The sequence below is a fragment of the Delphinus delphis genome, chromosome 11, assembly GCF_949987515.2.
Source record: "Delphinus delphis chromosome 11, mDelDel1.2, whole genome shotgun sequence".
NCBI lineage: Eukaryota > Metazoa > Chordata > Mammalia > Artiodactyla > Delphinidae > Delphinus > Delphinus delphis.
In genome coordinates, this window is record NC_082693.1 from 98230375 (window position 1) to 98258188 (window position 27814).

At 43.0% G+C, this 27814-nt stretch overlaps 1 protein-coding gene across 1 annotated transcript in view; it reads left to right on the plus strand.

The window, feature by feature from the left end:
• The first annotated feature begins 365 nt into the window (after positions 1 to 365).
• The window catches only part of ATXN10 (ataxin 10), a 152956-nt gene continuing 125507 nt past the window's right edge, over positions 366 to 27814 (plus strand). The window contains exons 1-3 of the mRNA XM_060025818.1: positions 366 to 703; positions 22103 to 22294; positions 25751 to 25833. Coding sequence (XP_059881801.1) covers positions 588 to 703; positions 22103 to 22294; positions 25751 to 25833 — 391 coding nt within the window. The 5' untranslated portion in view covers positions 366 to 587. The remainder of the gene's footprint in view (positions 704 to 22102; positions 22295 to 25750; positions 25834 to 27814) is intronic.

Sequence of the window (27814 nt, forward strand, 5' to 3'; positions counted from 1 at the left end):
GGAAGTGAGCTTCCAGGGTCTGAGACTTGCAAGCTGGAGACAGACTGCTCCAGTTCCGGGTGGGTCGGTGTGGGCACTGGTCAACCCACCCAACCGCAGGATCCAGGTCTTCAGCCTTTTCCGCCGGGGGAGCCTCTGCAGGACTCCCCACCCTTCCTCATACCCCTCCCGGGGAGACCCCCTCTGCCCGCACCTCCCCCCTCAGGGTGCCCCTGTCCCAGTGCCCCATCCAGACTTCTCTGGGATCCTCCACCCTCCTGACTTCCCCGCCCCCTCAAACACAACTTCCGCCCGCGCCCCCTCCCCACAGGCCGAACTTCCGGCCGGCGCCCCCTCCCTACAGGCGGGACTTCCGCCCGCGCCCCCTCCCCTAACCGAGCCGTTGCGTCCTCCAGCCCGAGGCGAGGCGGGGCGCGTGCTCTCGCGCTCTCCCAGCCCGGCCACGGGCTACAGCGGCGCAGAGTCGGCGGCGGCGGCGGCGGCGTCAGGAGGCTGCGGGCGCGCTCCTCCCCCTTCTGCCTTCCCTCCTGCTCCTCCTCCTGCTGCTCCTCGTCGTCGCCGGCTCGGCCCGAGCTGCGAGCGGCAAGATGGCGGCGCCCAGGCCGCCGCCCGGCAGGCTGTCCGGCGTCATGGTGCCCGCGCCCATCCAGGACCTGGAGGCTCTCCGTGCGCTGACGGCGCTCTTCAAAGAGCAGCGGAATCGGTAACGGCCCGGGCGGCGCGAGCGTCGGGGGCGGCCCGGTGGGGCTGCGGGAGCGGGGCGGGGGCGCGGCCTCTGGGGAGCGGGCCGCCCCCTCCTCCCGGGACGTCCGCGGGGTGGCGGCCTCCGCGATGCGCCCGAGGGGCCCCGGGCCGCCGATGCCAGGCCCGCGTCCTCCCGCGCCCGGTCCCCGAGGTGCCCCAGGGGGCTGACACCAGCTCCCCGCCCGTCAGTACAGGTGTGAAGCCGGGGTGCAGGAAGGGGGACCGAGCCAAGTGAGGCTTTGGCCGCTTGCTGCCTGTTTGGTTAGTTGAGTCGCGTTGATGGCGCTCCTGTAATGGGAACAGACCCACAGGACGCCGGAGTCAGCATACGTGCTGGTGGGGGAGAGACACGTTACAGATGTGTAAGGTGGGAGGTGGCGTCACTCCATTCGGCCTGTCAGCTCAGGCTTTGCATCCCCAGTGGTGGCCGCGCTTTGTGGAGAGGCCACTTCAATCCTTACTCTGGCATTGAAGGGCCAGATGGCCATTGTCAAAGGTGCCCAGGAGCCTGACAGACCTGGATTTGGTTCCTGGCCCTACAAGCTGTGCGTGCGTTATTGTGCAGTTTTTCCAAGCCTTAAGATTTCTTGCGTAAAAATGGGAGTATAATACATGACTTCATTTCTGAATTGTACAGAGGAATAAATGAAATAAAGCATGTGAAAATATAAAGTATGTGATGCCCTCAGTCAGTGCCTGTTTGATTTTGTTCTAGTCTTTTCTGGGCCTCAGTTGCCACGTCTGTTTAATAGGAATAATGTTGGACAGTACCTTTCTGGGGACATGGTTTGTCAGGATTAAATGAGATAATGCATATTAAATCCTTAGCACATATCTGACACATAGTACTAAGTAACTGCTAGCTGATATTATCCTTTAACACATTTATGGATGGTCCCCCATGTGCCAGGTTTTGTGTTAGGTGATGAAGTTGAAAAATAAAAAGTCTTCTCCTGGAAAGTCCTGTTCTGGGGAACCAGCAGATAGCAAAGAGTAGAGGGAGCATAGAAGTCCTAGAGGTCCTTTTGATCTGAGCACTTCTACTGCCTTAAATCACAGTAAGAAGTGTTGAGCAATTGGAAGAGTGCTAAGAGCCCAGGCCACTGCTCCTTGGGATTTGGGGGAGATATGTTAATTGATATGACACTCTGGGAGGTGTGTTGAGTGAGTTACTGCTTGGGCATATCTATACCATGAGGACCCTCCTTTTAGTCAGTAATCAGTTATCTACCTTTACTAAGCACCTACTCTGAAACAGGTTCTTTTCTAGAGGCTGAAGGTGCAGAGATGAATGTGATACCTCCCTTTTTTCAAGCATGTTGGAGTAATTGCTGTGTAAACAGATTGTAATGGGGGGTCTAGACAAGAAGAGGTAGTGGCACAGGGGGAACTGCGGACCTCATGGGTAGATTGGTGGGCCAGGAAAGGTTTTAGATTACTTTGGCTTCGTGGCTTACAGATGAGAGGGCTAATTAGAAAGAACAGTATGTGCAAAGGGACTGTGTGCTGATTTTGCACAGTTTCTGAGTGGTCTAAATGAGATAACATAGGTAAGGTGTATGGTACAGAGGAGATGGTCAAACATCAGGACACTATAACCTGGAGGATAAAATCCGAGACCCCGAGCCAGTTTACAAGACCTTTCTTGACTCTGTCCCGCGAGGGGGGAACCATTGAAGGTTCTTTCAAGGGCATGGCGTGGCAAGATCTGTATATTAGAAAGATCTCTGACTGCCACTGCTGGGGATACATTAGGGTGAGGGTAGAGGCAGGGGACTTTTAAGAAGATGCAGAAGCCCAAGTGAAAGAGAAAAGTGCCTGAATTTAGGATGTTATCTATGGGGTGGGTAGGATAAATATTGAAAAATATTTACAAGATTGAATAGATAAGACTCAGGGACCAATTGGATTGTTGGGGAAGAATGAGGAAGTGAAGATGTGTCCCATATTTGATTTGAGTTTTTCCTGGGGCTGGCAGGAAGTTTGTCCTAATTCCAGGCGGAGTTTGAAGACCAGGAAAGGTGAACTGATGTGCAGGTCTTGGGATAGGGAGACATATAGTTGTGTGGTGGGGCAGAGAGCCCTTGATGAGAGTTTGTGAGATCCGGCTTCTGGTCCTGATTCTGCCACTACTTCTTTGTGTGTCTTTGGGCAAATCACCCTCACAGAAACTCAGGGGGTTTCCAGAGTCCAGCTGCTCTGAGAGGATCCATCCAATGTCAATGGACCGAGAAGGAGGATGGACCAAGGTGTTAGGAGTTGGATGGGATGTAAAGTGAAGCAAAATGAGGCCTCAGAGTAGCAAATAGAAAAACACCGGCCAAAGCAAAAACATACTGAGGAAAGTAAGAAAGTAATTGATGGAACAAAAGAATTCCTCCTCCCTTGAGTGTGGGCTGAACTTAGTGCTTATTTGTAAATGATAGACCTGGGGGAAATGACAGTGTGTGACTTCTGAGACACAGAAGTCCGTGCAGCTTCCCCTTTGCTTTCTCTCTTGGATCACTCACTCTGACAAAGCCAGCTGCCATGTTGTGAGGACACTCAAGCGTCCAAGTAGAGAGATCTGTGTGGTGAGGAACTGAGGCCTCCTGCCAGCAGCCATGTGATGACCATCCGGGAAGTGGATCCTCTCAGTCCCGGTCAAGCCCACAGCCATGTGTGCAAGCTCACGAGAGACTCTGACCTGTGTGAGACCATAAATGGGTTTGTTTTAAACTGCTCAGTTTTGGGGGTAATTTGTTATATATATTGGTATATAGATCATCAGTATACCAAGCTAAAATTTTCGTCCTCTGGATTAAATCCATGTTCTATAACCCACTCCTTGAATAGTGTCTTAACCACTAAAATCTGTAAAAAAAAAAAATTGCTTATGGTCATAAAATACCAGTACCAAGAGGCTATTCAGTTATTTCTTCCTTGTGGAAGGTGGTTCTTTTTATTAGTTGTTTTAAATTTGTTTTATACCTTTTTAATGTACGCATCTGCATTTTTAACATTTAACAAGTGATTTTTCTTGGCTGTGCTCCGAGTCTTTACAAGTTATGCTAGATTCTTTCTGGAACAGAGTAAGATGTAAATACATTAAGAATTCTGTTTTCAGCCTTCTCCTGGAGGTTTTATTTTCCAGCCCTTTAGTTACCCTTATGATGTATTTCTTCATCATTTATCTTTATGACGTATGCAGACTCCTCTATTAAAGTGTAGAACCAAGTGAGATTGGTTGTCATACTCTATACCTCCACTGTCTGTGCAGCCACTCGTGACATGTGGCTATTTAAATTAATTAGCATTAAGTAGAATTAGTAATTCCATTCCTTGTACCAGCCACATTTGACGTACTCGGTAGGCAGTCACGGGTGGCTGGTGGTTAACCTTATTGGACCGTGCAGATACAGAATTGTTCCATCACCACAGTAAGCTCTGTTGAGTAATGCTACTCTGTTTTTTTCTGTAGGGAAGATTATGTTCTGGTTCTTGAGTATTCATGAAACAGTGTAACATTTGGATACTGCTTTCTGTAAATTCTTCTCATGCTTAAACTGATACCTCATTGCTCTTCCATCCGATAAGCTTCTTGAATAAAGTGTATCACACTCCCTGTATCCCTAGCATCTAGCATACAGTCTGATAATTGTAGGTGCTTAACAAATTGCCGCTGTTTGTGTAAGTGATTACTCATGGTGCGTGCATAGTCTTTTTTCTTCCATGTTCATGTAGATGATAATTTTTTTAAGCTTCTCTCAGTGTGGCTACTTTTTTCTTGTTAACCTATGTTTAGTCAAAATTATTTTTCTGATTACTTCCTTCATGGCCTTGTATATCCTATATAATAGTGCAGATACTTCCCTCCATACTTTGGGACCCCTTTACCTTATAAACTATTTTCCCTTTTTTAAAGAAAGAACGTATTAGATTCTAACATATTTACTATGTAATTATTAATAGTAGTTTCTTATTTGTTCTCTGTCTCCTTCCAGAATGAAGGCCTATGAGGACAGATGGTTGGCTTTTTTGTAATTATCCTGTTTGGATAATGCTTCTTGAATTGGGTGTCTTTGAACAGTTTAGGAAATTGTCAGCCAGTGTTTCTTCAAATACTGCTTCTCTCCTGTTCTTTCCTTTCCTTCAAGGGCTGTAATTACACATATGTTAAACCTTTCACTGTATTTTATATCTCTCAAAGCCTCCTTTATGTATTTCCCATTCTCTCTGAGCTTTGGTTATTTGAAATTTTTCTGCTAATTTGCCTTCTAGTTCTCTGTGCCTCTTTTCTGCTATGTCTAATGTGCTATCATCTATTGTGTTCTTAGTTTCAGGTATTGTAGTTTTGAGTTATTGCAGAATTTCTGTTTGTTTTTTTTAAATGGATTTTACTCTGTTGAAATTCATTTTGTCATTTACCTTCTTAAGCATATTAATTATAGTTTTTTTTAGAGAATGTGCCTGATAACTATCTATTGTCATTTTCTGTCTTCTTGTGTTTAGTCATTTGGTCCTATCTTTTATTGAATGCTGAATGTTGTGTAAGGCGTGTTAAGCCCATTTCCAAAATATTTGCGAACTCTAAACCAAAGTCAATCTAAAAATTATTTCAACAAATGGTGGTGGTAGAACAACTTGATATCTAATTGGAATAAAGTGAACTTTGACCCATACCTTGGACCATTCACAAAAAATATTTCAACGTGGATTGTAGACCTAAACATAAAAGCTAAAACTATAAAATGTTTAGAAGATGGGAGAATATCTTTGTGATATTGTGTGTAGGCAGACATTTCTTATCTAGGACACAGATAACATTAACCTTGCAATAAAAAACTGATTATCAAGCTAGACTTTATCAAAATTAAAAAAACTTCTGCTCATCAAAAGGCACCATTAAGAAAATGAAAAAGGCAAGCCATAGGCTGAAAATATTTGCAATACATATATCTGACAAAGAACTTGCTTTGGAATATATAAAAGTGCTCCTGCAACTCAATAATAAAAAGACAATCCAATTAAAAATTGGTCATAAAAATCTGTGCTTTACAAAGGAAGATTATATAAATGGCCAGCAAACATGTGATAAAGTACTCAGCGTCATTAATCATCAAGAAAATGCATATTAAAACAGTGAGGCACCACTCTATGCTTTTTAGGATGGCTGTTGCCAAAAAATGGAAAGTAAGTGTTGGTGAGGATGTAGAGAATTTGGAACCCTTGTATATTGCTGGTGGGAATGTGAAATGGTTCAGCTACTGTGGAAAACAGTTTGGTGGCACCTCAAAAAGCTAAACACAGAGTATGACCCAGCAGTTCCACTCTTCGGGATGTACGTACTCAAGAGAGTTGAAAGCAGGGACTCAAACAGATACTTGTATGCCAGTGTTCATTGAGGTATTATTCACAATAGCCAAGAGATGGAAACAACCTAAGTGTCCATCAGCAGATGAATGGATAAACAAAATGTGGTATGTACCTACAGTGGAATATTATTTAGCCCATAAAAAGGAATAAAGTCCTGATACATGCTATAATGTGGGAGAACCTTGAAAACATGCTAAGTGAAAGAAGCCAGGCATAAAAGGACAAATATTGTAAGATTCCACCTCTATGAAGTACTTAGAATTGGCAAATTCATAGAGACAGAAAGGAGATTAGAGATTACCAGGCGTTGGTGGGGGGAGTTATTGTTTAAAGGTTACAGAGTTTGTTTGGGGTCTTAGAAAAGTTTTGGAATTAGTGGTGATGGTTGTACAACATTATGAATATAATTAAAGCCACTGAATTCTACACTTAAAGATGGTCAAAATGGCAAATTTTATGTTACATATTTGTTTTACCACAATTACAAAAGTTAATAATGTAATATACCAAAATCCATCGAATTATATAGTTTAAATGAGTGAATTGTATGCTTTGTTAATTATATCTCAATAAAGCTGTTATAAACAAGTAAAACCATAATGAGATACCTCTGCATACTCATTAGAATTGCTAGGATTAGAATGACTGACAGCACCAAATTTTGGCAAGGTTGTGGAGGAGCAACTGGAACTCTCGTACATTGCTGGTGGGAGTGTAAATGGTGCAACCACTTTGGGAAACATTTTGGCAGTTTTTTATAAAGTTAAACGTACACTTGCCTATGACCCTAGGTATTTACTCTAGAACATACGTTCACAAAAGGCTTGTAAAAGAATGTTTATAGCAGCTTTATTGGTAATAGCCAAATACTGCATGGAACCAACTCGAATGTCCGTCAATGGGAGAATGGCTAAAACTGCCCGGTAATTGAAATGAATGAACCACCAGTGTACACAACAACATGGACGAATCTCAAAACATACTGAATGCAAGAAGCTAGACAAACAGTACATACTGTATGATTCTATGAAGTTCTACAATTGGCAAAGCTAATCTTGTCTGTATCGCTAGTTGGCAATACAGACATGAACAATGGTTGTCACAGGAGGTTGGGGGTTGACTGGGAAGGAGCATGAGGGAATTTTCTGGAGTAAAGGAAATGTGCTCTATCTAGATGGGTGTTGGTTGCCTGGATTTGACACAACTCGTTAAACACTAATGATCTGTGTAATTCACTGTATGTAAGTTATATCTCAGTTTTCTGTGTGTAAAATTATTGTCCTTCTCCTTGCCACCCCCAGAAGAACTTATTCGAGCTGAATCTCAGACTTTGTGGTAAAACAATGTTTGTGAATTGTAAAATTTTGCTCTAAGAAACGAGAGATTTATCTAATGTTCTTCATACAGTTAGAGTGAGTCGGGCTTTGTTTTACATTTTCATCTATGCCACACAGTGCTCTCTATTTCCGGAGCCTGAGATGAGCTGAAGTGACTGATGTGTGAATGCATGAAATGCTTGAAACCAAAGGTAGAAAGAAATGGAAGTAATCCTGGAAGGATAAGGGAAGTAACGTGGCTGGAAATTTCAGCTCATTGCCCACTGAAGATCGCAGTGTGAGGGTGCTTTTGGAATCTTGCATTGCAGGGGTAGCCGTAGTGTGATGTCATCCTACTGCTGTGGAACCTGAGATCTCCTTCCTCTGGGGTAGGAGTGGGATTTGCCTCGGCTCTTTGTGACCTGTGAATAATGCAGGGGCTGTTTTGCAGAGTGACTGAAATTGTTTTTTTTAAACAATTTGAGTTCGGGGAGCTTCTTCGTCTCCCTGTTGAAATGTGTCAGTATGAAATATTGATATCTTTTTGGACTCAGTGGGTTTCAGGGGAAAAAGCCTTTTGTAAGGCGTAGGTCTAGTTTCAAATCTAAGTACTGCAACATGGTAGCTGCATGAACTGCAAATATTTTTAACTTCTCTGAGCCTCAGTTCTACCCTGGTAGAACGGGTATTATAATAATGCCTACCTTGTAGGGTTGATGTGGGTATTAGGGGGTGCTGGATGTCGAGTCTGGAATGGTGCCTGGCACGTAGTTGATGCCAGCAAACGCCACTGTTATTATTGCAGGCTCTAGTCAGAATCAGGAGTGAAAAGAAATGAAAAGTGTGGTAATTCTTGAATTTTTTTCATATTTTAAAATAGTGCTTGTAAAATTTTTAATTTCATCTCAATTCCATGATCAAGTTCTTGTTTTTATAGGCTTTGGAACTGCCTCTGGAACTTTAGAATAAGGAATAGATTTAATAACTCAAGTCAGTGGAAGAAAATTGGTTTTTCAGATCCAAAAGATGTAGGCAGTAATTTATTACAAAATCTTAATTCCTTGGTAGAAAGGTATTTTAGCGATATTAAATAATTTTAAAAAGTTGTAGAATTTCCAATAAAAAAGTGAGTACTTGACAGTAACTTACATTATGACATGAGCGAGGAATTGAGATGATTTTGCATGGAGCGACTGTGCTTTAGGAGCTGACATTTTAGAAAACCATACTTGTGTACTCTAAGGAAAAAGGAAATTGAAGCTTTCCGTTAACTTTCACTCTAGTGTTTTTGTTGGTTTGTTTGCTTATTTTTAAACACTTGTCAAGTCAAAACCCACAAATATATAATAATGTTAATGCCTTTATGGAGGATGATATAACAGATAATATAACAAGTACCCATGTATTTCACTTGCAAAATCAACAAATGTTAAGATTTTGTTCTCTCAAAATCCAAAACATTACTGATATTGTTAATGTCCTCGGTATTAGAACAAATAACCCCACAAGTTAGCAGCTTGAAGCCACAGACATTTATCGTTTCACACAGTTTATTAGGGTCCGGAATCTGGGAGCTGCTTAGCTGGGTGGATCTGGCTTGGGGTCTTGCGCGAGGCTGCAGTCAAGCCGTGGGCCAGGTCTTTGGTCTCCCGAAGGCCTCACTGGGGTGGGAGGTCGGGGTTCCATGCTCACACGAGTGGCTCTGGGCAGAAAGCTCCAGTTCCTCACCATGTGGACCCCTCCCCAGGGCTGCTCGTGCCTCGGCAGCCGGCTTGTTCGAAAGCAAACGATCCAAGAGAGCCCACTCGAGATGGGAGCTGGGGTGCCTTTATCGTCTTGGAAAGGACATACCCTTACTACTGCGTGTTCTAAGGGTCACACAGAAGGGCGTGAATGTCCGGAGGTGAGAGTGCTGGGTAGGGCTCTTGTTTCACTTTCCAGTCTCATTCCTCCCTCCCTTGTACGTGTTATACTGTATGTTTTGCTGTACACTCTGCAGTTTGCATCTTTAATTTTTGCTCTGTTTTCGAGTGCTACCAGTTTTTATACACAGAGAGCTAGACCATTAACTTCAACTGCTGTAGAGTGTCCCTTCATAAGCTTACATCATAATTTACCTACCTTTTTTCTTACTGATGGGTATTGGATTTGTCCTGAATTTTTGATAATTCAAACGGTACTGCAGAGACCATCTTTATACATGTCTCCTTGTATACCTGAGCCTTTGGATTTTTTTTTTCCCCAAAGCAGAATTTGAGGTAGGGACCTGGGTGAAGTAATTTAATCATAGGTGACCCCCAGCAGTCAGGAGTGTGGCACGGGGGAAGCTAGGTGTGGAAGGGGGAACAACCAATGTAGGGATGCCGTATTGAGTGGTAATGACGTTGTAGGCAGCTGGAACTCAACCCCACTGGGTATCCCTGAGGGGTGCACCTCCAAATTATCTGTGCACAGGGCTGGGTGATTTATCTATTAACCTGTTGCCCACTGGTTGAGAATTGCCCCTGGGGTTGTTATCTGGATGGACAAAGGCTGTGCGGTGAGGGACACCATGAAGATTTGTTACGGCATGCTCTTCTTCTGAGACCTCCTCTTGCCTGATACTGTTCACTCGGTCACGGCTCTTGGAGGCTATAGCTGTTTGGAATCTAAAAGGAAAGACCTGGACAGGAGTGTTAGTGCAGTAAGTTCAGTCCCCAGTGCTGAAGACTGTCCTGAGGCCATAATTGGATAATCATCTCCCTGCTCCTGCTTCCAGTCTAGACTTCCCTGACTTTCCCCCCAGCACTGTATGTAGCTGGGCTGTGATGCCGAGGGGGCTGAGCCCTTGGTTGCCTGTCTCCTGTCAGTCTGTGCTTGCTGCAGCTGCCTGTTTGTGGCTGTCCCTGGACATGGAAGTACCAAGAGACAGCCATTGCACCCCTGAGTTCCAGATTACTCCTCCTGGTGCCCAGCTTGTAGTAGCAACTCTTCTTGATAATCAGGGTGGGTTTCTCCTGCCAGTGTAGTCACTCTTCTTTGCCTGCTGGTTCACCGGCTTGAGAATCTCAAAGTGATCATTCTGTGCATCTAGTTTAAGATACACTAGATCCCCTTCTGTGCTCTCTGATGGAAACGTTCTTTGTCTTGGCCCCAGGGCTTAGGCCAGCACAGTCTAGAGTTGCGGGGTTGGGAAGCACAAATTCTGCAGGTTTGTCATTGGGAGTGTTGAGGAAAGGGGCCAGTTTTTCTTAGGGTTAGATTTTCTCTTTGAACTTTTAGTTTGCTGGCTCACCTTGAGAAATTTGTTACATTTTCTCCCTTTCTGGGCTCACTCCTCCTTGTGTAATGATGTTGCGTTTTCTTCCACCTATTTCCCCAGTGACCCCAGCCTAAGATCAGGTTTTCCTGCTATTGGTGATTTGTGTCATAGTGATATTGGGATGTCGTGTATCTGGTCACTAAGCTAGCCAGCATCTTGGACCGGGTTCCATGTCTGAAGCCGTCTTGGCTTTGTCCTGACGTTGGAGGCGCACAGCTTTGCAGGTAACCCATACATAGGGCTGCACTGAGTCCAGCTCTTCTTCTCTCTCTTCAGATGCAGGGGAGTCCTGTCCTAACACTGACTTTTACGTAGTGACTCTGATCACCACGAGGTGTAGGTGGCTTTTGGTTCTCTTCATCCTGCCCAAGTTGAGTTGCAGACGGCCTTAGGCCGCTCTGGACATGTCCCACTCTGGCTTTAGACCTGATTATAGCCAAGTGTTTCCAGTCAGTTTCTGCTGTGTGGAGATATCCACCTTGTTTTAAAGTTGGGCTCTATATTTATAATTTTTAGAAATAAACATATGATTACTGTGTCTGGAATGGAGGGGAGATGTTTAAAGTGTGAACTCCTTTCTCACTGCACTTTCATTTCATAATGCAATAGACGTTTATATGTGTTTCCCCTGACTTGGTTGTGGCTTTGCTGTGGGCAGGGTCTGTCTTCTTTATGGTATCTTCTAGCATAGTGCCCGGTCCATTGTGAGTGCTTAATATATGTTGAACTGAATAAACAGTGAAGAGCCAATGGCTGTAATGAAGAAAGTCACTTCTTAGCACTGACAGCCAGTCAATAATGACTGCTCTGATTGCTTGAAAGTTATTAACTCGATTTACCGTGTTAGTATTTACTTATTTAATTACCTCACATATGCTGTGTACCATGCTCTGTGTTTAGTGATGCAACTCTAGTTGGTACAGTGTATTTCTAGCTCACTTCAAACCACTATAGGGGGAATACCTCAAATGCTGTAATATTAAACTTGTAACTTCATTCCTTTCCTCATACACACACTCCTAATTTTCCCTCAGGTTTTAATGACCATTTCAGCCCCTCCTGAAAGCCTTTTTGACCTATGTGCTTCTGTCCTATGTTCCCCTTACCTCTTTCAAAGAACTTCACTAGAGTATTATGATCACTTAATCACCTACCAGTCCCACTAGAATGAGAACAATCTGAGAGCAGGATTATTCTTACTTACCTCTGTATTTTCAGTACCTACTAGCACATGGTGAGCACTTGGTTGTATTTTTATTATTTCTTTAGATTATTTAATTTTCTGGGGTCATTATATATAAAGTGAGAGCACAGAGGAAAGACTCTAGTAAGAGGTATAAAAAATTATCAAATAATGACAGATGATGATGATTTCAAGAGGTAGAAAATGTTTTGGTGTTCCTCATTGCTCACATCAGTATGTTGACTAACTTTCATAAGGAAAGGGAATATTGAGCACTTCAGAGGTCAGCATAGCGCAGAACTCAAAATTAACCTATCATCTGCATGTACACACATTCACATAGCTTCCCCCAAACACTACTGAGCCTCTGACCAACAAGAGTCTTCGGCTGCACCAAAAACAAAAACAAAAAATGAAACGAAACAGGCTTCCCTGGTGGTGCAGCAGTTAAGAATCCACCTGCCAATGCAGGGGACACAGGTTTGAGCCCTGGTCCGGGAGGATCCCATGTGCTGCGGAGCACCTGAGCCCGTGCGCCACCACTACTGAGCCTGTGCTCTAGAGCCTGCGAGCCACAACTACTGAGCCCGTGTGCCGCAACGACTGAAGCCCGTGTGCCTAGAGCCCGAGCTCCCAACAAGAGAAGCCACCGCAATGAGAAGCCCGCCTGCAGCAACGAAGACCCAACACAGCCAAAAATAAATAATTAAATAAAAATAAGGAGTTGGAGAGGAAGGTCATTATTAAAAAAAAAAGAAAGAAAAAGAAACGAAACAACTCCCCCCCGAAAAAAGAAACCCACACCACTTGTCAGCTTAGCAAAGGATGCCATATGCTGTCTTGACTCAACCATGATTCAGATCAGCTGTGTTGAGAGAGAACATCAATTACGCTACACTATAAAAAGAACTTCGTAGAGTGTGGTGACAGTTTCCTTTATTTTTACCTGTGCCATGAGCTAGAATACCACACAGAACTACTTGGTAAGGTGTTCTGACTCAGCTTCAAAATACCGATGTGGTCAGTGTGAGCCACCCCGCACATCCAATTATCTTAAATGGACAAAGTAGACAGGAAGAAGTTTGAGCCAGCAAATCAAAATAAATAAGGTTAGAATTGTGACCAACCATGCCCCAGAGGAGAGTTTCTCAGCTCTTTCGTTCTTCCAGTCTTTTGTAGTGGTCCCTGGACCCGAGGGTGTGGTCACTGGACCGTGGGCAAGGACACTCATTCAAAGACTAAGGAACCCTGGGGCTCACTCTAGGCTGAGTCAGCCTCTCTGACGGCCACAAGCCCAGAGAAGTCACATTAGAGGTAAGAGGACGATTTGTAAGCTAGGGATATGCTCACGGTAGCCGTGGAGATTTTGTATATAGTGCTTAGTTAAGTGCTGGGCATGGAATAGCACAGTTTAAGTGTTAGTGGCTATCATCCTCATTGAGAATGTTACAAAACTTGATCAAAAGACATTAAAGAAAACATAAATGGTTATACCATTACATGATAGGAAACTGCAATAACGTAGAGACATCAGTTCTCCCCAAGTTGACCTGTGGTTTCAATGCCATTCAAAATAAAATCTCAACGGGGTTTTTTCTAGACATTCACAAGCTGATTTTCTAATTAATATGGGAAACTCCTAGGTTTTCTGTTACTCTCTGACTCCCTTAACCCTTTGTATGGATCCTTTTCTGACTCCTCAGCTTTTAAAACCCTTCCCGTGCGCAAAATTCCCTATGTCCTCAACCTCTCTGAACACTCCTTTCATCTTCTTGATCTAGGTGAAATACGGCTCACTTCTAAGGACAGACCTTTCCCAGAATGTCCTCAAAGTCAGCTGTTTTCTCCTATATCCAGTGTACTGCTTGGCTTGAAGGTGTGTAGGTGTGAAGGTGATTGTCATTGCTGCTTTCAGAACTTCTTCCTCCAAAACCCCTCCAACTTTTCATCTCATGCCATCAGAGTATACCTCATGGATAATCTCTTCTGCTATTAAAAGGTCTGTTGGTCCCTCTATGTCGTTCCTTAAAGAATTTAGCTGTAGTTCACTGTTAACTCTGCATTACTTCTCCTATCTTAAATCTTGGTTATTTTAGTTTTTACATAGATTATCCTTTCATTACCCTGGCCTTTTATTTCTTGACTTTCTCTCCTTCAGTGAACTTGGACACCTCCTTCCTCCCATCTAACCACACATTGCCACGTGCTGGCCAGGCCTTATGATTAACCATGGTTGTGTTCCCTCCACAATCTTAATTGCAAGAGTCCCACTCTGGCTGCCTCTTGTATCCTGTCTCTCTGGGTCCCCTATTCCAACAAGTCTTCAACCCCACCAGGACCCACAGTCTGTTGGTCCTACTCCTTCCTACTCACTGTCCCTTTTGTTCCTTATGTTCACATTTCCCTTCTTAAATCCAGTTTAGATCTAAGGATCAGTAATAAAGCATTTCCTTGTATACATTCTCAGTTCCCTTGCCTTTTCTAATCTTGTCATACTTTCCTGGTAAAACTTCAGCTCTAGTTAAATCCACCTTGCTGTTTCCTTTGTGTCTGCACCCAAACAACTGAACGAGGATGGAGGAAAACTTACAACCAGACTGATTGGTCTTTCTGTGAATGGATGATCACTGACCTTGGGAAGGCATTTAGTTCTACCTGGCAGGCAGTCCTTCTATTTCCCTAGTCCATTTCATCCTCCTGCTTTCCTAGCCAACTGGTTTATGCCTTTTGCTCTCCCTACAGCTCGGTTGCCTCTCCCTCATCCTCCTTCTCAGTTTCCTATTTTTCGGAAAAAATAGGGGCAACCAGAAGGTAATTTCCAGGAACTCCCACTGCCCTCCCTACCCCCTACTTGTATCCGTCCCCATGATTTGCCTTCCCTCTGTGACTGTCGGTGAACTGTCTTGCTTCAAAGGTCTGCACTAAATTCCGCTCCCTTTTGCATACCTTGCTCCAACAGTTCTCTTCCCCTCCCCCCCGTTTCTTAAATCATCAGTTTTACCTTTTCTGTTAGATTGTTCTCATCAGTTTATAGATCTGCTGTAATTTTTCCCATCCTGAGAAAAATCTCTCCCCCATTTCCCTGATTTTTCTCTGCTGCCATTTATAATAAAGCTTCTCTAAAGAGTTTTTTATATTCACCTACCACAATTTCTCTTTTCTCTTGAGCCCATTCCACATTGCCAAGTCCATTGGTCTTCATCTTAAATCCTTATCTTACTGGATTTAAGATAAATCTTAAAATCTTAAATCTTACTGGATAAATCCTTATCAGCTGCAGTTGATGTAGTTCATCACTTCTTTCTCCTTGAAACACCTTCTTCGTTTGGCTTCTAGAACACCACCCCCTTCGGATTCTCCTCTCTTGTTGGCTTTTCTCTCTGAGGTCCAGAGCTCAGTCCTCAGACCTCTTGTCCCCACCTACCTGTACTCTCCCTGCAATTGCATTCAGCCTTGGGGTTTTACTACTTTACATTTGATGGTAACTCTAACAGTTTTCTTTAGCTGGACTTTTCTCCTGATCTCCAGACTTGTATGTTCATCTGCCTACTCCACATTTCCGCTTGTATTTCTAATAAGTACCTCAAATTCAGCAAATCTCCATCTGAACTCCCAATTCCCCCCTCCTCCATATATCTTTACAGCAGTCTCCTCCAACTCAGTATACAGCAGATACATCTGTCCATTTATTGCTCAGGCCAAAGCTTGGAGCCATCCTTGACTCCCCCTTCTCAGCTACCCCTCATAATAATTTACCCTCAAGTCTTATTGGCTCCATCTTCAGAATATATTCAGAATCTGATCTGTGCTTATTATGTCTGCCTCTGCCACTCTTTTCCAAGAATAGTGTCCTGACTGATCTCCTGTTGTCGTTTCTTTCTCCTGCTGTGATCAGTTCTTTACAGAATAGCCAGAGGGATCCTTTCAAAGTGAAAGTCAGGTGATGTCACTCCTCTGCTTAGAACCCTCCTTGGGTTCACTTTTAGTGGCCTACAGAGCCTGTGTCTTACCCCTGAGTCACTGGATGCTTCCACCAAGCCCCCTGCCCTTCTGTGATGCCTTTGCCTGCCATCTAAGCTCTTCTCACAGGAAGGGCATAGTTTGCTTCCTCACCTTCTTCAGTTCTATGCTCAAATACCACCTTTTAAATAAGGTCTTACATACAAAAATCCTTCTCTACCTAAGACTATAAAGACATTCTCCATATATTTTCTTCCAGAGTTTCATAGTTTTGCCTAACATATATTCCTAAATCCATCTGGAGCTACTTCTAGTAGGATTATACATAAGGCTCCAATTTGGTTTTTTCTCATACGATTGATAGTTGTTCCAGCACCTCTACTGGAACAGTCTGGCCTTCACCTGGGATCTTTAGTGCCCAGCACTGTCATCTGTCAGGTTTCTCTGTGTGCACAGTTCTCTTCTGGACACTGTCCACTTCTGTGCATTTCACCTTCTCTTCCCTTCCTTTGCTTGGTATAATGCATTTGAGATTCTCTTTGTTCTGATGACAGATGAATTTTGACTGTGGTGAGGACATTGGGAAAGAGGGAAGCATGTGGCTTTTCGAGGTGGGGGAGAGGACTGATATATTTGGAACCCTTTAAAGCTGGTATCGCCAAACTATGATCTGTGGGCCAAATCTGACCTACCACCTGTTTTTTTGTTTGTTTGTTTTGCTTTGTTTTTAAATGGCCTTTGAGTTAAGAATGATTTTTACATTTTAAAGGGTAGGGGAAAACAAATGAACAAAATTTCATGACACATGAAAATTATATGAACTTTAAATTTCAGTGTCCATACAAAGAGTTTACTAGAACACAGCTGTGTTCATTCTTTTGGATGTTGTCTATGGCTGCTTTTGCCCTGCAGCAACAGAGAAGTTGTGACAGAGGTTGTCAGGTCCTCAAAGCCTAAAATATTTACTCTCTGGCTCTTTGCAGAAAAAGTTTGCCAGCCCTGCAACCCTGTCTCAGGGAGTTGTCTCAGCTTGAGTGTCCTGGATGTGACAGAAGAGGGGAAGAGAGTATATAAAGGAGAGTTTTGAGGTCTGCAGAGATGAATTTCAAACTTTTGCCCAGGCTCTTTCTGGTAGGAGACAGAAATGTTTTTATTTTCTTTGTTCATCTAGAGCAGTCAAATCATTAAGGGGTTTATGGTTTTAAATAACAACCAATGATTGTAATTTTAATCTCTGAACTTGTGTATATTCTAATAGTTTTTCTCAGTGACAGTGGTTAAACTAGTCTAAACCACATGTGCCAATTTTTAATTAAATGTTGGGTATTAGAATGAATCTTTCAACCAGGATGTAAGTCTTAGTCGTAGTGTTAAATGACAAACAGTTTAGTCTCCTTTTCAGAAGGAGGTCCCGCCTCATGAACTGACTGTAAGATGTGAGTACGGATGGTATGTTAGGCCTATCTAACCTGTGCTGTAATCACCGGTAGTTTTCTTTAATTTTATTCAAACAGGACTTGTCAGGATTAAACCTACAGATCTGTTCAAACTTGAAGGAAGTGCAGTTCTACCTTTGGTATAATTCAAAGGCTGTTTTTGTTCTGTAATGTAACATTTCATTTATAAGTTGTCTTCAGAGTATACATTCATTCCTATGTAAAAGGAATGTCTAATGGTTGAATTTTAATTGTCCTTCTAAGTACTTTCGGCCTTCTGTGAATGAAGTAGCTAAGCTTCTTAAAGTCTTTGTGAATATTTTGTGTTAGTTTGGTTAAAGCAGAAATGACAGCAATTTTTATTATTAACAACATTTGTAATATACAAACGATTGACTGATCTTTACTGGTTATTTCACTGTCGTTAATCATTACACATACTTAGCTGTGCTGTCTTGACAGTGAACATGGAATTTGCAGACAGTACATTAGGACTCCTTTGGATCTGTAATGCCAAATAGCTTTCTTTCAAGGCTGTGGAGAAGGTAAAGAGGTACAGAAGAGAGTTAAATGTTTTCATAGTAGTTACTGTTAATGAAAAGCTTTTTTTGTCCTCATCTGATGAAAGTTGTTAATTTATTATATTGTATAAAAATATGGTGAATAAAATCTGTAGATATTTATTATATGGCTCTAGAGGAAAAGGTTTTTTTTTTTTTTCCATTCACCCTTTATAGAGGGGTACAGACTCTAAGAAATAGTCTCTGCTGGGCTTCCCTGGTGGCGCAGTGGTTGAGAGTCCGCCTGCCGATGCAGCGGACATGGGTTCAGGCCCCGGTCCGGGAAGATCCCACATGCTGCGGAGCGGCTGGGCCCGTGAGCCATGGCCGCTGGGCCTGCGCGTCCGGAACCTGTGCTCCGCAACGGGAGAGGCCAAAACAGTGAGAGGCCCGCGTACTGCAAAAAAAAAAAAGAAAAAAAAGAAATAGTCTCTGCTTTCAAGAAATTTAAAATGTGGTTAATTGAGTTACAACCCCTCACCTCTCCCTCCCCCTTTAAGCTTACCCATTCAATGGCTAAGCTTATCATTCAGTGGGAAAGGAGAAATTAGATGTTTCTTAAATACCAATTATAAGATGTCAACATCTTAAGATATGACCATTTTTTTTCAAATTTTTGCGTCCAGGATGTGTGCATTTCTTAATGGGAATGGACGAGTTGAGCTAGTTCCTCAGTGTTTCCCTTTTTCCAGTTGCTGCTGCCAAGTACACTGATTTCACTGCTCCCATCAGGCCTGGTGCCTGGCTCAGGGCACATGCTCAAGTACATGGGTTACCTGACAAGTCTGTGAAGCAGTTAGATCCCGCTCTGAATACGCGAATGGTCTCATCACTGTTTTAAACTTGAATTGAACAAATGCAATTAGTGAATGCAGGTCTGGGCCCTAGAGATACAGAAAAAAATAAGGTAGTCTCTATTTTTCTGGGATTTATAGTCTAGCTGGGGTGATAGACCGCATCAGTGAATGTAATCTGATGTGGGTAAGTGCAATTCCATTCTATGGACCGAGCTCCAGGGGCGCATAGAGATGGGATGCGGCTCCCCTGAGTACTCTGAGTAGCAGAGGAGTCTCACCAGGGCTGTGAGTTTTCAGAGGCCTGAAAGGAGCCCCCAGATTCTTCCAGGCAGAGGCTTGGGTGGGGGTGGTGTGAAAGGGATTCTGGGGGAGGGCATACATGTGAACAGACCCAGAGGATTGCCAGTGCTTGCTGGTTTCAGGAATCCATGGGGAGGACAAATGACAGTGATCACAATCCCAATTTATTTTCTCTTTATACTGCGTATGTGAACTGTTGTATGCCGATAGATGTTGCTGTGATTACTCTTTAGTAGCTATTAATAGTTACTTGTGTTTCAGGAATCTTTTGGTTGGCCGTAGTTCAGGTAAACATTTTTCTTTTGGTTAAAAGTGTAATGAAGGAGAAAGGCATGGTGTATATGTGACAAATTAACATGTAACATTGGAAATTATTTAGGGTGGTTCATGAACTTACTAATTGTTCTGTGGTTGGCATATCAGTTAGCCAGTTTTCCTAAGAACAGTGCTGTTATTTTGTGTTGTCTATTATAGTTTGATTTCAAAGCCTTTGCTGTGCTAGATGTCAGTTTTGAGTGAAGCAGTGGTTAAGATTTCAAAGAGTGACATCAGAGAAGACCATTCACAGTAGGAAGGTGGTGCCCATGAGAGAGGGAGCTTGTGAAGGACCCGCTGAAAGAAATCATACTGGCTTCTTTACCTCAGGTATAAACACACATTTCTTAGTCATCGTAGGAGAAAAGAAAAAAGAGGCTTTATTGTAGATTATTGGAGTTCTAGAGCTCTACTTTTACTTGACTATAAGATTAAGTAATAAATGTCATCAAAACTTTATGCAGGTGGGGCAGATAGAGGTAATTAGGTTTATTCTTTGTTGTAGAAATCATGATCACTCTTGGCATTCTTCAGAATGTTTTGAACCCATGGGTACTTTCTTAGCGTGTTAATAGTGCCCGCACTATATTCAGTATTGCTCGAGCCCAGAGCACGCCTCCCCCAAATAAGCCGCAGTGGCATATTGATTTTTTTTTAATTAAAGTTACTTAAGAAAAAGCCAGTGCAAGAGGGACGCTCTGAGCCTCCTCTCTGTTGAAAGCAGGCAGTAAATCTCCGTGTGAGAGGTACCCTCCCTGCATCTGGAGTCAGAAGGACAGCCTTATCCCCAGAGGTGAATTTGGGGCCAAGAAGCCTATATAAACAAACCTTGTTTCCTCTATAACATACTACCCCAAGTCCAGACTCTCCTTAGATTCTTCACTAACTAAGCACCCAAAGCCTCAGTTTCTTTGTTCAGTCAATTCCTCAGAAATTTAGTGTTTCTTTGTCTAAAAAGTATAAAAGCCGCCTGCTGTGGCACATTTTTTAGGTCCCATTTCTATGAGACCTCCATGCACACGAATTAGAATTTCTTTTTCTCCTGCGTGTCTGTCAATTTTATTATTAGTCCAGTGGCAAGAGCTCTCGGGGTAGAGTGGGAATTGCCTTCTCCCCAGCAGCACCCACTTCTCCTTAAAGCTGTCCTGAGAGTGTTAGTGAATCTTCTTTTTGTCATATTGTCACTGAAAGTGGCTTACACACTCCATTGTTTTATACAGTTTCTGAGGCAGGACTAATGCTGCACCTTTGAACTTTGGCTTTTTTATTTGGTCGCTTAATTGCTGCGACCCTGAGTCAAAGCTTCATGATCCCCATTTAGAGAGGGCCAACGGGGGGAGGTGGGGCAGATTATTTTATGCACGATTTCCCAATTTTTAATTGATTATATTCTGCCTCTTTCCAAAAACAAATCTGACGTGCCTTAAAAAATAAATACAGTTAGATAAAATAAAGGTAAGGGAGGAAATTGGAGGGGAGGGAAAAGCCAGAAATAAGGTTAGTACTCAGAAGTCATGCTGAGGGATTCATAGTGTTAAAGATGGGTCGTTGGTTTGACTCCAGGCTTCTTAAAGGCAAAGACAGAGGAGAACGTGATAAATAAAGTGATTTATATCATCCATCCTTAAGATAAAAAGGCGACACTTGGAGTACAAGTATTTATGGTCCTGAAGCTCGCGGAGGGAGTGTCTCCCAGGCCCCCGAGCAAGCACAGCCGCTTGGGGCGCTTCAGTGGCCGGGCTTCTGGAGAAATGCGCGCTCCCCGGTGGTCTGGCTTCAGTTCATCCAGGGGGTGAATGTAGGGTGCTGGGATTCCACAGTGCGAGCACAGGGAGAAAATTCCTATGGTCAGGACTTACCTTGTAAGAGTCTCTTCAGTTGTCTAACAGCAGTTTTTCTTCTGACATTAAAGCGGATTCTTGTTTCTTTAGGGGATTCACGGAATGAGGAAATGCGCTTGCATTTAGGTGCCGTGCTGCACACAGAAATCCTTCTCTTCATAGCTGTGGAATGAGAGCCAGTGCTGGCAGTGCTCCTGGCGTGAGAGGCCGTGGGAACTGAGGTGCCCAGTTGTGGGTGGGGCGGGGTGAACAGCCACAGGTTCATCCCCTGCCCCGGGCACACACTCTGCCTGGAAGCGAGCTCGCTCTATCTCTCTGTCCGTCTCCCTCTGCTTCTGTCTGTCTCCTTCCCTCCTTCCTGCTCCCCCGGCTCCCTGTCTTTGTGGTTGAACGTGTGTAAGCTCAGAGCACTGCTTCTGGCTCCTCTATCTAAGAATGGGTAGTGGCTCTGCCCCCCAGGCAGTCCTTCGTGAGGATCCTTTCTCATAACTTTACTTCAGGTACACACTGGGTGACAGAGGACATGGTTATATTCTCTGTCTAGAACGTGAGATGCAGATATTCTGGTTTGACTAGGGGCAGACCCATAACCATAAACAGTCACCTTAAACAGGGGTTCGGGTTGTTGTGGGGGTGGAAATCCGACTGTTTCAGTTGGAATTGTGGCTCCAAAAGTTATTAGCTGAGGGATGTGGGCAAGTTACATAGACTCTGCTGTGTCAGGTGTCTTGTCTTTAAAATGGAGAGGACAGTATTGGCTTCATAAGGTTAATGCAAAGATTAAATGAGATAATACAGGGACAGGTTGATAAGAGCAGTGCCTTGGCGAAGTGCTCAGTGTACATAGCTCTTTTGTGTCGTAAACTAAGGAGCTGGAACAGATAGGCCTAGCTTGCCTCCCCACAAAATTAAGTACCAGCAGTGTTCTGAAAAGGACATTTGGAAATGTCTTTTTCTTTTTTTTCTGGTTTGTAACAATTTTATCCTTTTTCAGAGAAACAGCACCCAGGACTATTTTCCAAAGAGTCCTGGATATCTTAAAGAAATCTTCTCATGCCGTTGAGCTGGCCTGCAGAGACCCATCCCAAGTGGAACATCTGGCTTCCAGTCTGCAGTTGATAACGGAGTGCTTCCGGTGTCTCCGGAATGCTTGTATTGAGTGTTCTGTGAACCAAAATTCAATCAGGTACTATTCTTTGTAGTTACATATATGCCTTTGATAATATCTCTTTGTGTGCGTGCATGCTGCTTCTGTCATGTTGGCCTACCTGTTAGAGATGGTTTTGGCATCGCAGTCACCTGTGTTTATTAGGAGACTCTCCGTCTCCGGGGACAGGTGCTCTGCAGGACTTGCTGTGGGAGACTCCTGGTGAGTATGTCATGGGACAACATGTGTAACGTTAGGGGTCATTCAGGTTTCTCACTTGTATTTATGATGTTTTGAGGGATTTGGTTTTTTACATAACACAATGATTTGAACTTAATTTTGATTCTTTGATTCTAGATTCTGCCTGCCTAAATACATTTGCAGTTCTGGACTTCACTTTTCTTAGTTGTAGGTGTTTTAATTAGTTTTAGTGTTTTAATTAGTTGCCCTTGTGTTTACTTCAAACAGGGAGCACGATGTGAATTTCTAAGACGGTTTATCTTAAGCGTTCCTTAAGATTGTGTAAAGTTGCCAGCTGCTGCCACCTAATTTATAATATACAACTAAAATGTGGTTACCAAGATGAGCAAGAGAATTGCCCTGTCCTGCTCTTGTTCTTCTACATGTTACACTCTCCTCCCAGAACTGAGCACCCTTCCTCTTTGATTTTATGCAATCTGCTTTTTATTAACAGTTTTTACTTGAGATGAAGTTAGAAGCCACAAAGCATGCTCACTTTTATTTCCTGGACTTGAATGTAGACAGAGCCCCCGGGCTCCCTGTTACTGCCATGATGAGTGAAGTCGGGCTGGCCCAGAAGCTGATGGAGAGACTCCCTGTGCTGCCTAGACGGTCTATACCTGAGGCTTTGATATGATTAATGAGGTTTTTTTAGATCAAAGGAGAGGGAATCAAAAGAGAGAGTTGTTTAAGTTCAGCACAAAATTGAACATGGCGTCCCTATACAGATAAATGGATAGAAACAGTAATGATCTTGGTAGTAATAGTTAACATTGAAAAAGTATAACTAGAAGCAGCTAGAAGCAGCAGGCCAGAGGCTAGATTATTTTGTCCCTTTCTAGGCAGGGAGGCCCTCTAGTGTGACGGGAGAGGGAAAGGAGAGCCCTAGAATGGAAATTCTAACCATTCAGGGCATCAGCTCCTGGGAAAAACATTTTTGTAGTCAGAAAGACAACAAAGATTCTGGTAGGGACTTTGAGGTCAACCTTAAGTAAAGCTGATATTCCCGAGCCTGTCAAGATTCAGATCTCAACCAGTATGTATTTTTCTGATGTTTTCAGTTATTAAAGAGTTAATTAAAAAGTAGGATGCTATTAAGGCCTAGACCTTTTTACATCTTTTGTCTGAACATTGCACTTTGTATGGACTGGAATTATTTTTTGCCAAGGATGTATGGAACCTTCCTGCAGGCCCAGGAAGAGTCCCCTCTTTAGCATAAGCTCAGGTATGGTTGAAAGGGGCTTGTTACGAATAACAAAAGGCCTTCCTCTCACACAGGAACTTCCAAGGGTTTTAGGAGCTCTGTGCCAGAAACTGGATCAAATATAAATTGATTACATCACATCTCTTTGCCATGTAAGGTAATATATTCAGTTCCCAGAGTTTAGTATGTGGACATCTTTAGGGGGCCATTATTTTGCCTAGCGCAGTCTACCCTTTGGCCCCTAAAGATTCACGTCTGTCCTATTTGCAAAATACATTCATCTCGTCTCAAGGTCCCTCACATTCTCGACCCATTCAGCATCAACTCAAGCCCCAAGTCTCATCTAAGTCTCATTAGCTAAGAAGTCCCAAATCTTAGCACCTAAATTACATCTGGGTGAGACTCTGGATGTGATTCATCCTGAAGCAAAATTCCTCTTTATCTTTGGACATGTGAGACTAGACACGACGTTGTCTGCTCCCAAAATACAGTGGTACGACAGGCCTAGGGTAACAGCTTTAGACATTACCCTCTAAAAGAGGAGGAAATTGAGGTAAAAGGGAGTCACTGGTCCCAAGCAATTTCAGAATCCAGTTGGGCAAACTCAGGTTTTGAGGCCTGGGAATGATCCTCTGTGGCTTGGGGCTCTGCCCTTAGTCCTACCCTCAGAGTCATCCTTCCTTTTTCTCAAAGGGTAAGAGTCATACATGTTTTCAGCTGAGTAACTTTATCAGCCTCTTTCCTGCCTGTGGGATTTTGGGAGTTTAACAGCCTTCTTTCATTTCATCCTTTCTCTGTGCATTTCATCCAGGTTGGCAGAGTTTCTACTGGTATAACATTCTCAAAAACCTTGTGGGTCTCACATGTATGTCACGGGGAGTTATATACCATTAAGCAATCTAGGGTCTGCCGTAGAGCTTTCTTAGATAACCCCATCTCTATTCCTGATTTCTGCTGAGATCACTGAGGGGAATGAGTAACACTCCTAGTCTCTTTAAAGAGCCCTCTGTGTAACTGAACACCAACCTTTTGGTTCTTCCAAGACATTAGCAAAAGGTCATCCAGCCACATCCTTGGCTTTCTCTCCAGAGCACAGTTTCCTCACAGTGAATAGTCTAGTTTTAGCGTCTTTTGCAATCCGGATAGACTGAGAATTTCCCAAATCATACCTGGTTCCCTTTTAGTCTCCTCTGTTTCTCGCCTCTCGCATTTTACCATACACACCAAGAGGAAGTCAGGCCACGCCTTCAACGTGTTGCTTGGAAATCTGCTCAGCTAAATATCCAGATTCATCGTTCTGCTAAGCTTCTGCCGCTGGAGAAAAAGGATTGTTCCGTCCAGTCTCCAGTAACGAGTTCCTCATTTTCTTCTGAGATCTCACCAGCAGTGCCTTCAGTGTCCACGTTTCTATTCAAGGCATATAGGCCTTTTCTGTCACGCTTCTCAAAATTCTTCCAGCCTCTGCCCATTGCCAGATCCCAGAGCCACGTCCACGTATCTGTGTGTTACAGCAGCACCCCATTTCTCCTACCCACAGTAGTGTCGTGTTGCTACTTGACAAATGACTAAAAACGTAGTGGCTTAAAATAACACATTTATTATCTTACAGTTCTGAAATTCAGAAGTCCACAGTGGGCCAACATGGCTGAACCCCTTTTGGAGGATCTAGGGGAGAATCATTTTCCTTGCCTTTTCCAGCTTGTAGAGGCTGCCTGCACTCCTTGGCTCATGGCTGCCCTCCCTGACCCTCTAGTATTCCTCTTATGAGGACCTGTGTGATACATTGGGCCCACCTGGTTAATAATCCAGGATAGTCCTTTCATCTCAAGGTCCTTAATTTATTCACGACTGTAAAAGTCCCCTTTGCCATGTAAGGTAACGTATTCACAGGTTTGGGGTATTCAGATGTGGATACCTTGGAGGGCCATTATTCTGCCCACTACAGGAACTGTTAACCGGTAGTCTCTGCATTCATTGTGGATCATAATTTGAAGTGCAGGTTTAAGAAAAAGAGTGTGTCTAACTTTGTCCTTTTTAAAAACCTTATACAGGAACTTGGATACAATTGGTGTTGCTGTTGATTTGATTCTTCTTTTTCGTGAACTTCGAGTGGAACAGGAATCCCTGTTGACAGGTAATTTGCAGTATGATTCATAGATTACTTATATCTTTGAAAAGGATTTAAATACCAGTACTCTGAGTATTACGTCATTCATTAAAGCAGATGGTTCTGTATTTCATGATACAGAGAAACTTCATTAGTGATATTAAAGAATCATCATAGAAGAAAGTTGTAGTGACTTCCAATTTTCTCCCTCTGTTGTGGGCTAAATTGTGTGTGTTCCACCCATCCCGCCTCCCCCAATTCATATGTTGAAGTCCTAACCCCTAGTATACTTCAGAATGTGATTATATTTGGAGACAGGGCCTTTAAAGAGATAATTAAGGTAAAATGAGGTCATACGGGTAGACCCTAATCGAGTGTCACTGGCGTCCTTATAAGAAGAGATGAGGACACAGGTGCAGAGGGACAACCATATGAAGACACAGGGAGAAGATGACCACCTGCAAACCAAGGAGGGAGGCCTCAGAAGAAGTCAGTCCTGCCGACGCCTTGACCTCAGACTTCTAGCTTCAAAGCAGAAAACACATTTTTCTTGTTTAAGGCACCCAGTCTGTGGTACTTCGTTATGGCAGCCCTAGCAAAGTGTTACTGTGTCTTTTAATATGTGTCGATGTGGCAGGCCCTATTCTCGGTGTTGCATGTGATCTGAACAGGGACCAAAGCAGTCAAAAATCTCTGTCCTCAGATGTGTACGTTCCAGTGAGGGGAGCCTTGTATTAAGTATATTAAATAAGGCAAATATACAGCATGACAGAGGGAAGTTAGCTCTGAGTGTTAATAGCTGTTGGTACGGGATTAAGAGAAAAACCAAGCTCCTTAATTTGAAGACCAGGAAGCTTTTCCAGACTTTTTGGAATGTTTTTGGTTCTTGAACTACTTGCATCAACACTTCTTTGGACAGAGGTTATTATCATACCATTATATTTAAAAATAAAAACATAAATTTTAACAGGTGATCTCTTTATCCAAGGAATTGAAATACTTGTGGGTAAACCTAAGTCATTTAATAGAACATCTCAATGTAAATATCCATCTTATAAAATGTACTAGATTGGAGGTTAAAAAAATGTTTTTAGTGCTAATTCAATGAATAGTTACTTCAAATGAGAGCTCTCCAGCTGCATTTAAAATGTTGATTTATATACAATTCTTAATGCCTACACTTACCGTATAAAGTGAAGCATGCTTATCTGAATGTTAGTGGGGAGGCTGCTGTGAGAAGGCAGAGAGAGAATTTGAGCTGATCGTCTTTCTTCAGAGGCATAGAGACCGAGGCCCACAGTGAAACAGGCTAACTGAACTGTCAGAGGTACCACCCAGCTTAGTTTAGTTCTCATTCTACTCTGTGATTTCTTAGTGTTTTCATTTAAAACTCATTTGTTAAAATTCCTGTGTCTTTCTATTTGATTTAGGATTCTTCCTCTGGGACATTGTAATTATTTTTTGAACTAATTAAATTATCTAAGAATTGGCACACAAAGTGTTGGCTCTAAGTTTTTTGGAACAGCAATAATTTCTTTAATATTCTCAATTTGGTAGGGTGTAGCATTAGGTTGTAAAGTGTTTTAAAATGTTGTATATTTAAAAGTATTCTTGTAGCTCCATTTTGTGATAAAACAGAAGCCTCAGTGCTCAAATTGGGGGGTTAAAAACCAGCAGTAAAATACAGATTTCACTCTCTTGTATGGAAAAGCAGTTATTTTTGAAGTCTGACTGTGGTATGATAATTCAGAAAGAGAGTTCAGAATGTACTACGTTTTATAATTGCTGGAAAAAACACCGATGTGGTGGGTAGTGTGTCACTGACAGAGCTGAGGAACTAGGGTGGGCAGGAGTAGGTTTCTCTGGTAATGGTGGATTCCTAAATAAGACACCAGAGGAAGCACTGCACAAACGCTGTGAGTAAATAACTGTCAGAGCGGAGCCAGCCCTCCTCCACCTGTGCATAGAATCCCATCCCCACTCGCCCACTCAGAAACTCTTCCCCTGA